At 55.4% G+C, this 10,000-nt stretch overlaps 1 protein-coding gene across 1 annotated transcript in view; it reads left to right on the forward strand.

The window, feature by feature from the left end:
• The window catches only part of LOC123999673 (cAMP-dependent protein kinase type I-beta regulatory subunit-like), a 432,723-nt gene that overhangs the window by 187,094 nt on the left and 235,629 nt on the right, over positions 1 to 10,000 (forward strand). Inside the window, 1 exon segment of the mRNA XM_046305653.1 lies at positions 9,111 to 9,157. Coding sequence (XP_046161609.1) covers positions 9,111 to 9,157 — 47 coding nt within the window.

The raw sequence follows: 10,000 nt of genomic DNA on the forward strand, positions 1-10,000 counted from the left end.
AGAGAGGCAGTGGGGAAGGAGAGGCAGTGGGGAAGGGAGAGAGAGGCAGTGGGGAAGGGAGAGAGAGAGAGGCAGTGGGGAAGGGAGAGAGAGAGGCAGTGGGGAAGGGAGAGAGAGAGGCAGTGGGGAAGGGAGACAGAGAGAGGCAGTGGGGAAGGAGAGAGAGAGTGGGGAAGGGAGGGGAAGGGTGGGGAAGGGAGAGAGAGAGGCAGTGGGGAAGGGAGAGAGAGACAGTGGGGAAGAGAGGCAGTGGGGAAGGGAGACAGAGAGAGGCAGTGGGGAAGGGAGAGAGAGAGAGGCAGTGGGGAAGGGAGAGAGAGAGAGGCAGTGGGGAAGGAGAGAGAGAGAGGCAGTGGGGAAGGGAGAGAGAGAGAGGCAGTGGGGAAGGGAGAGAGAGAGAGGCAGTGGGGAAGGGAGAGAGAGAGGCAGTGGGGAAGGGAGAGAGAGAGAGGCAGTGGGGAAGGAGAGAGAGAGAGGCAGTGGGGAAGGGAGAGAGAGAGGCAGTGGGGAAGGGGAGAGAGAGAGGCAGTGGGGAAGGGAGAGAGAGAGGCAGTGGGGAAGGGAGTGGGGAGAGAGAGAGAGGCAGTGGGGAAGCAGTGGGGAGAGAGAGAGAGGCAGTGGGGAAGGGAGAGAGAGAGAGGCAGTGGGGAAGGGAGAGAGAGAGTGGGGAAGGCAGTGGGGAAGGGAGGGAGAGAGGAGGCAGTGGGGAAGGGACAGAGAGAGAGGCAGTGGGGAAGGGAGAGAGAGAGGCAGTGGGGAAGGGAGAGAGAGAGAGAGTCAGTGGGGAAGGGAGAGACAGAGAGGCATTGGGGAAGGGAGACAGAGAGAGAGTCAGTGGGGAAGGGAGACAGAGAGAGGCAGTGGGGAAGGGAGAGAGAGAGAGGCAGTGGGGAAGGGAGGAGAGAGAGAGTCAGTGGGGAAGGGAGAGAGAGAGTCAGTGGGGAAGGGAGAGACAGAGAGGCAGTGGGGAAGGGAGACAGAGAGAGAGTCAGTGGGGAAGGGAGAGAGAGAGAGGCAGTGGGGAAGGGAGAGAGAGAGAGTCAGTGGGGAAGGGAGAGAGAGAGAGCCAGTGGGGAAGGGAGAGAGAGGGGCAGTGGGGAAGGGAGAGAGAGAGAGGCAGTGGGGAAGGGAGAGAGAGAGGCAGTGGGGAAGGGAGAGAGAGAGAGGCAGTGGGGAAGGGAGACAGAGAGAGAGTCAGTGGGGAAGGGAGACAGAGAGAGAGTCAGTGGGGAAGGGAGACAGAGAGAGGCAGTGGGGAAGGGAGACAGAGAGAGGCAGTGGGGAAGGGAGACAGAGAGAGAGTCAGTGGGGAAGGGAGACAGAGAGAGGCAGTGGGGAAGGGAGACAGAGAGAGGCAGTGGGGAAGGGAGAGAGAGAGAGAGGCAGTGGGGAAGGGAGAGAGTGAGGCAGTGGGGAAGGGAGAGAGAGAGAGGCAGTGGGGAAGGGAGAGAGAGAGGCAGTGGGGAAGGGAGAGAGAGAGGCAGTGGGGAAGGGAGAGAGAGAGAGAGTCAGTGGGGAAGGGAGACAGAGAGAGGCAGTGGGGAAGGGAGACAGAGAGAGGCAGTGGGGAAGGGAGAGAGAGAGAGAGAGGCAGTGGGGAAGGGAGAGAGAGAGAGGCAGTGGGGAAGGGAGAGAGAGAGGCAGTGGGGAAGGGAGAGAGAGAGAGAGGCAGTGGGGAAGGGAGAGAGAGAGAGAGCCAGTGGGGAAGGGAGAGAGAGAGAGGCAGTGGGGAAGGGAGAGAGAGAGAGGCAGTGGGGAAGGGAGACAGAGAGAGGCAGTGGGGAAGGGAGAGAGAGAGAGGCAGTGGGGAAGGGAGAGAGAGAGAGGCAGTGGGGAAGGGAGACAGAGAGAGGCAGTGGGGAAGGGAGAGAGAGAGAGTCAGTGGGGAAGGGAGAGAGAGAGGCAGTGGGGAAGGGAGAGAGAGAGAGGCAGTGGGGAAGGGAGAGAGAGAGAGGCAGTGGGGAAGGGAGAGAGAGAGAGAGGCAGTGGGGAAGGGAGACAGAGAGAGGCAGTGGGGAAGGGAGAGAGAGAGAGGCAGTGGGGAAGGGAGAGAGAGAGAGGCAGTGGGGAAGGGAGAGAGTCAGTGGGGAAGGGAGACAGAGAGAGGCAGTGGGGAAGGGAGAGAGAGAGAGGCAGTGGGGAAGGGAGAGAGAGAGAGAGCCAGTGGGGAAGGGAGAGAGAGAGGCAGTGGGGAAGGGAGAGAGAGAGGCAGTGGGGAAGGGAGAGAGAGAGAGGCAGTGGGGAAGGGAGAGAGAGAGGCAGTGGAGTGGGGAAGGGACAGAGAGAGAGGCAGTGGGGAAGGGAGAGAGAGAGGCAGTGGGGAAGGGAGAGAGAGAGAGAGTCAGTGGGGAAGGGAGACAGAGAGAGGCAGTGGGGAAGGGAGAGACAGAGAGGCAGTGGGGAAGGGAGAGAGAGAGAGGCAGTGGGGAAGGGAGAGAGAGAGAGGCAGTGGGGAAGGGAGACAGAGAGAGGCAGTGGGGAAGGGAGAGAGAGAGAGGCAGTGGGGAAGGGGAGAGAGAGAGGCAGTGGGGAAGGGAGACAGAGAGAGGCAGTGGGGAAGGGAGAGAGAGAGAGGCAGTGGGGAAGGGAGAGAGAGAGAGGCAGTGGGGAAGGGAGAGAGAGAGAGGCAGTGGGGAAGGGAGAGAGAGAGAGGCAGTGGGGAAGGGAGACAGAGAGAGGCAGTGGGGAAGGGGAGAGAGAGAGGCAGTGGGGAAGGAGAGAGAGAGGCAGTGGGGAAGGGAGAGAGAGAGAGTCAGTGGGGAAGGGAGAGAGAGAGAGAGTCAGTGGGGAAGGGAGAGACAGAGAGGCAGTGGGGAAGGGAGAGAGAGAGAGGCAGTGGGGAAGGGAGAGAGAGAGGCAGTGGGGAAGGGAGACAGAGAGAGGCAGTGGGGAAGGGAGAGAGAGAGAGGCAGTGGGGAAGGGAGAGAGAGAGAGGCAGTGGGGAAGGGAGACAGAGAGAGGCAGTGGGGAAGGGAGAGAGAGAGAGGCAGTGGGGAAGGGAGAGAGAGAGGCAGTGGGGAAGGGAGAGAGAGAGGCAGTGGGGAAGGGAGAGAGAGAGGCAGTGGGGAAGGGAGACAGAGAGAGGCAGTGGGGAAGGGAGAGAGAGAGAGGCAGTGGGGAAGGGAGAGAGAGAGAGGCAGTGGGGAAGGGAGAGAGAGAGAGTCAGTGGGGAAGGGAGAGAGAGAGAGAGTCAGTGGGGAAGGGAGAGACAGAGAGGCAGTGGGGAAGGGAGAGAGAGAGAGGCAGTGGGGAAGGGAGAGAGAGAGAGGCAGTGGGGAAGGGAGACAGAGAGAGGCAGTGGGGAAGGGAGAGAGAGAGAGGCAGTGGGGAAGGAGAGAGAGAGGCAGAGGCAGGGGGAAGGGAGACAGAGAGAGGCAGTGGGGAAGGGAGAGAGAGAGAGGCAGTGGGGAAGGGAGAGAGAGAGGCAGTGGGGGAAGGGAGAGAGAGAGAGGCAGTGGGGAAGGGAGAGAGAGAGAGGCAGTGGGGAAGGGAGAGAGAGAGGCAGTGGGGAAGGGAGACAGAGAGAGGCAGTGGGGAAGGGAGAGAGAGAGAGGCAGTGGGGAAGGGAGAGAGAGAGAGGCAGTGGGGAAGGGAGAGAGAGAGAGGCAGTGGGGAAGGGAGAGAGAGAGCCAGTGGGGAAGGGAGAGAGAGAGGCAGTGGGGAAGGGAGAGAGAGAGGCAGTGGGGAAGGGAGAGAGAGAGAGAGAGGCAGTGGGGAAGGGAGAGAGAGAGGCAGTGGAGTGGGGAAGGGACAGAGAGAGAGGCAGTGGGGAAGGGAGAGGGAAGTGGGGGAGAGAGAGAGAGCAGTGGGGAAGGGGAGAGAGGCAGTGGGGAAGGGAGAGAGAGAGGCAGTGGGGAAGGGAGAGAGAGAGAGGCAGTGGGGAAGGGAGAGAGAGAGAGTCAGTGGGGAAGGGAGAGAGAGAGAGAGTCAGTGGGGAAGGGAGAGACAGAGAGGCAGTGGGGAAGGGAGACAGAGAGAGAGTCAGTGGGGAAGGGAGACAGAGAGAGGCAGTGGGGAAGGGAGAGAGAGAGGCAGTGGGGAAGGGAGAGAGAGAGAGGCAGTGGGGAAGGGAGAGAGAGAGAGTCAGTGGGGAAGGGAGACAGAGAGAGGCAGTGGGGAAGGGAGACAGAGAGAGGCAGTGGGGAAGGGAGACAGAGAGAGAGGCAGTGGGGAAGGGAGACAGAGAGAGAGAGGCAGTGGGGAAGGGAGAGAGAGAGCGAGGCAGTGGGGAAGGGGGAGAGAGAGAGGCAGTGGGGAAGGGAGAGAGATAGAGAGGCAGTGGGGAAGGGAGAGAGAGAGGCAGTGGGGAAGGGATAGAGAGAGAGGGGCAGTGGGGAAGGGAGAGAGAGAGAGGCAGTGGGGAAGGGAGACAGAGAAAGTCAGTGGGGAAGGGAGACAGAGAGAGGCAGTGGGGAAGGGAGAGAGAGAGAGGCAGTGGGGAAGGGAGAGAGAGAGAGGCAGTGGGGAAGGGAGAGAGAGAGAGGCAGTGGGGAAGGGAGAGAGAGAGAGGCAGTGTGGAAGGGAGAGAGAGAGAGAGAGAGGCAGTGGGGAAAGGGAGAGAGAGAGAGGCAGTGGGGAAGGCTGGGTTTTTCCACACAGTTTCCTGTGTGTATCAAGAATGGTCCACCACCCAAAGGACATCCAGCCAACTTGACACAACTGTGGGAAGCATTGGAGTCAACATGGGCCAGCATTCCTGTGGAACGCTTTCGACACCTTGAAGAGTCCATGTCCTGATGAATTAAGGCTGCTTTGAGAGCAAAATGAGGTGCATCTCAATATTAGGAAGGTGTTCTTAATGTTTTTTACAGTCAGTGTATATAATGGACTATCCAGGTATGACTAAACTGTTATCCTGATGTAACATGGTGGCCTAGCCTAACCGTGGCCTAGCCTAACCGTGGCCTAGCCTAACCGTGACCTAGCCTAACTGTGCCCTAGCCTAACTGTGGCCAAGCCTAACCGTGGCCTAGCCTAACCATAGCCTAACCGTGGCCTAGCCTAACCGTGACCTAGCCTAACCGTGGCCTAGCCTAACCGTGGCCTAGCCTAACCGTGGCCTAGCCTAACCGTAGCCTAACCGTGACCTAGCCTAACCGTGGCCTAGCTTAACCGTGGCCTAGCCTGACCGTGACCTAGCCTAACCGTGGCCTAGCCTAACCGTGGCCTAGCCTAACTGTAACCTAACCGTGGCCTAGCCTAACCGTAGCCTAACCGTGGCCTAGCCTAACCGTGGCCTAGCCTAACCATAGCCTAACCGTGGCCTAGCTTAACCGTGGCCTAGCCTGACCGTGACCTAGCCTAACCGTGGCCTAGCCTAACCGTGGCCTAGCCTAACCGTAGCCTAACCGTGGCCTAGCCTAACCGTGACCTAGCCTAACTGTGCCCTAGCCTAACTGTGGCCAAGCCTAACCGTGGCCTAGCCTAACCGTGGCCTAGCCTAACCGTGGCCTAGCCTAACCATAGCCTAACCGTGGCCTAGCTTAACCGTGGCCTAGCCTGACCGTGACCTAACCTAACCGTGGCCTAGCCTAACCGTGGCCTAGCCTAACCGTGGCCAAGCCTAACCGTGGCCTAGCCTAACCATAGCCTAACCGTGGCCTAGCCTAACCGTGACCTAGCCTAACCGTGGCCTAGCCTAACCGTGGCCTAGCCTAACCGTGTCCTAGCCTAACCGTAGCCTAACCGTGACCTAGCCTAACCGTGGCCTAGCTTAACCGTGGCCTAGCCTGACCGTGACCTAGCCTAACCGTGGCCTAGCCTAACCGTGGCCTAGCCTAACCGTAGCCTAACCGTGGCCTAGCCTAACCGTAGCCTAACCGTGGCCTAGTCTAACTGTGGCCCAGCCTAACCATGACCTAGCCTAACCGTGGCCTAGCCTAACCGTAGCCTAGCCTAACCGTGGCCTAGCCTAACCGTGGCCTAGCCTAACCGTGACCTAGCCTAACCGTAGCCTAACCGTGGCCTAGCCTAACCGTAGCCTAACCGTGGCCTAGCTTAACCGTGGCCTAGCCTAACCGTGGCCTAGCCTAACCGTGGCCTAGCCTAACCGTAGCCTAACCGTGGCCTAGCCTAACCGTAGCCTAACCGTGGCCTAGCCTAACCGTGGCCCAGCCTAACCATGACCTAGCCTAACCGTGGCCTAGCCTAACCGTAGCCTAGCCTAACCGTGGCCTAGCCTAACCGTGGCCTAGCCTAACCGTGGTCTAGCCTAACCGTGGCCTAGCCTAACCGTGGTCTAGCCTAACCGTGGCCTAGCCTAACCGTAGCCTAACCGTGGTCTAGCCTAACCGTGGTCTAGCCTAACCGTGGCCTAGCCTAACCGTGACCTAGCCTAACCGTGGTCTAGCCTAACCGTGGTCTAGCCTAACCGTGGCCTAGCCTAACCGTGGCCTAGCCTAACCGTGGCCTAGCCTAACCGTGGTCTAGCCTAACCGTGGCCAAGCCTAACCGTGGCCTAGCCTAACCGTGGCCTAGCCTAACCGTGGTCTAGCCTAACCGTGGCCTAGCCTAACCGTGGCCTAGCCTAACCGTGGCCTAGCCTAACCGTAGCCTAACCGTGGCCTAGCCTAACCGTGGCCCAGCCTAACCGTGGCCTAGCCTAACCGTAGCCTAACCGTGGCCTAGCCTAACCGTGGCCCAGCCTAACCATGACCTAGCCTAACCGTGGCCTAGCCTAACCGTAGCCTAGCCTAACCGTGGTCTAGCCTAACCGTGGTCTAGCCTAACCGTGGTCTAGCCTAACCGTGGCCTAGCCTAACCGTGGCCAAGCCTAACCGTGGCCTAGCCTAACCGTGGTCTAGCCTAACCGTGGCCTAGCCTAACCGTGGCCTAGCCTAACCGTGGTCTAGCCTAACCGTGGCCTAGCCTAACCGTGGTCTAGCCTAACCGTGGCCTAGCCTAACCGTGGCCTAGCCTAACCGTGGTCTAGCCTAACCGTGGCCAAGCCTAACCGTGGTCTAGCCTAACCGTGGTCTAGCCTAACCGTGGCCTAGCTCATCTTAATCTGCTGCATTTCAAATGTAGGATCAACCCCGTCGGTGTTACCAAGGAATCTGTGTCTGGGCAGGTGCATAAGGAAGACACCTTCTAATGTACACGTCTAGGCTAGTTTCAAAAACACTTTCTATTTGCTGTGATTTGAGGTTGAAAATGTCCTCAAATGACCCCAGCTCTCACACAACAGCAAGAACACACCATGTCAGAGAAGAGGCTCAGGCAGATCTTAAAACTCAAATTTTACTACAGTATTTAAGTCAAAAGTACAGATGAAGAATCTTAATTTGATCACAGTGTTGCAGGATAATGCAATGCAGGAAATGTAGAACTTGTAGTGGTATTTGAGGTTTAAAATGGCTTCTGAAGTTTGTAATTTCCACTTTGAAATTTCCGATTTGATTTTCCCTTATGAAAAATGTGTCAACCGCAACAAAAAGGTCCATTAATTATAAACCATGTATTAATTCACGTTTCCTGTTGCAGCAGGATAATTTTCCTGCTGTAGCAAACTGGCTCAAATTAAGATCCTACATCGGTACAAGTACAGGCCTACACAGTATATCAAAAGAGTCAATAAAACCTCACAGGAACAGTTTGTTTACTGTAAAGACTGGTAATTCCTCAGTCGTCGGTGTACATACAGCATTCTAGCCAGGTGACACAAAGCAAACGTGAGCCCGGGGATGTAGTCCTTTTGAAGACAGTCAAAGAACGTTGGCAGCAATGCTTGTTACACTTCCCCTATGTTGAAACAAGGTCTTTCTTACTGTGTGTGCTGGAGTGCATCGACCTGTGTGTGTGTGTGTGTGTGTGTGTGTGTGTGTGTGTGTGTGTGTGTGTGTGTGTGTGTGTGTGTGTGTGTGTGTGTGTGTGTGTGTGTGTGTGTGTGTGTGTGTGTGTGTGTGTGTGTGTGTGTGTGTGTGTGTACATGTGCATGAATGCGTGTGTGTGTGTGTGTGTGTGTGTGTGTGTGTGTGTGTGTGTGTGTGTGTGTGTGTGTGTGTGATGTATGTATGCGTGCTCAATTTTGTGTGTGTCTCTGTCAAATATTTGCCTGCGGTCTTGGGGCTCAGGGTTCTGCTAGAAGGGAAAACAAAGAGTTCACAGCCCAGGTGATAAAAGACAGGAAGAGTGGAGAGAATAGAGAGATAGAGTGAGAGAATGAAGGAATGAAAGAAAGACAGAGAGAGATGAGATGAAAGAGGGAGAGAGGGAGCTGAAGAAGGCGGGCCAGGTTGAAGCAGGTTGGATGGAGGGGACAGAGAGGACACAGTCCCGAACCTCTCTCCCCTCTCCAGTGATAAATGTGTGTGATGAACAACTCTAGCCTCTACACACAGTATTAATTAGCTGTATGAACTCCTGTGAACCCTCAGCACGGGGATCCTCCAGCCTTTCAACTCCTCAATCACACACACACGCACGCACGCACGCACACACACACACACACACACACACACACACACACACACACACACACACACACACACACACACACACACACACACACACACACACACACACACACACACACACACACACACACACACACACACACATTGTTACACATACACACACACACACACACATAGTTACACATACACACACACACATATAGTTACACACACACACCCATACACACACATCCACATAGTTACACACACACACATACACACAAACCCACATAGTTACACACACACACACACAGTTACACACACACACATAGTTACACACACACACAGTTACACACACATAAACACACACACACATACACCTACATAGTTACACACACACGCGCGCACACACCCACCCACCCACCCACACACATAGTTACACACATACATGCGTACAGATGGGAGACAGATGGGTATAGCTCCCTTTCTGAGAGAGAGAGAGAGAGCGAGAGCGAGAGAGAGAGAGAGACATGGGGGGGGAACACAAGGTTCCCAAATTTAAGAACTTCTGGCTTGCGTTCTTATTGAATTTCCCTGGAAGTGTTTGTGGTGGTGGACACAGTGTGTTTATGTCTGTCTGCCTGTGTGTGTGCCTGCATGTCTGTAAGCTCAACCATTATATGTTCTCTCACACTTCTCTTACTCTTTCCTCTACAGGTGATGAAGGAGACAACTTCTATGTGATTGACCAAGGAGAAGTGGATGTAAGTTTCCCATTGGCTTATTCATTCCTCCCCTCTCCACTCCCCTACAACTCCCCAGGTCATTCTCAGTCACCTTACCTGGTCAAATAAGGGTTAATAAAGCAGTGTTAACCAAACCTCTCTACGAGTACCTCCAGTTCTCATTGGAAAGACATCCAGTTCTCATTGGAAAGACCTCCAGTTCTCATTGGAAAGACCTCCAGTCCTCATTGTAAAGACCTCCAGTTCTCATTGGAAAGACCTCCAGTTCTCATTGGAAAGACCTCCAGTTCTCATTGGAAAGACCTCCAGTTATCATTGGAAAGACCTCCAGTTCTCATTGGAAAGACCTCCAGTTCTCATTGGAAAGACCTCCAGTTCTCATTGGAAAGACCTCCAGTCCTCATTGTAAAGACCTCCAGTTCTCATTGTAAAGACCTCCAGTTCTCATTGGAAAGACCTCCAGTTCTCATTGGAAAGACCTCCAGTTCTCATTGGAAAGACCTCCAGTTCTCATTGGAAAGACCTCCAGTTCTCATTGGAAAGACCTCCAGTTCTCATTGGAAAGACCTCCAGTTCTCATTGGAAAGACCTCCAGTTCTCATTGGAAAGACCTCCAGTTCTCATTGGAAAGACATCCAGTTCTCATTGGAAAGACCTCCAGTTCTCATTGGAAAGACCTCCAGTTCTCATTGGAAAGACCTCCAGTTCTCATTGGAAAGACGAGAGAGAGACAAGAAAATCATCCCTCTTTTGAGAAGGAAAAATCATCATACCTTCCTACCTCTACCTCACACATACCTTCCTACTTCTACCTCACACATACCTTCCTACCTCTACCTCACACACACCATCCTACCTCTA

This window comes from Oncorhynchus gorbuscha, linkage group LG16 (assembly GCF_021184085.1).
Source record: "Oncorhynchus gorbuscha isolate QuinsamMale2020 ecotype Even-year linkage group LG16, OgorEven_v1.0, whole genome shotgun sequence".
NCBI lineage: Eukaryota > Metazoa > Chordata > Actinopteri > Salmoniformes > Salmonidae > Oncorhynchus > Oncorhynchus gorbuscha.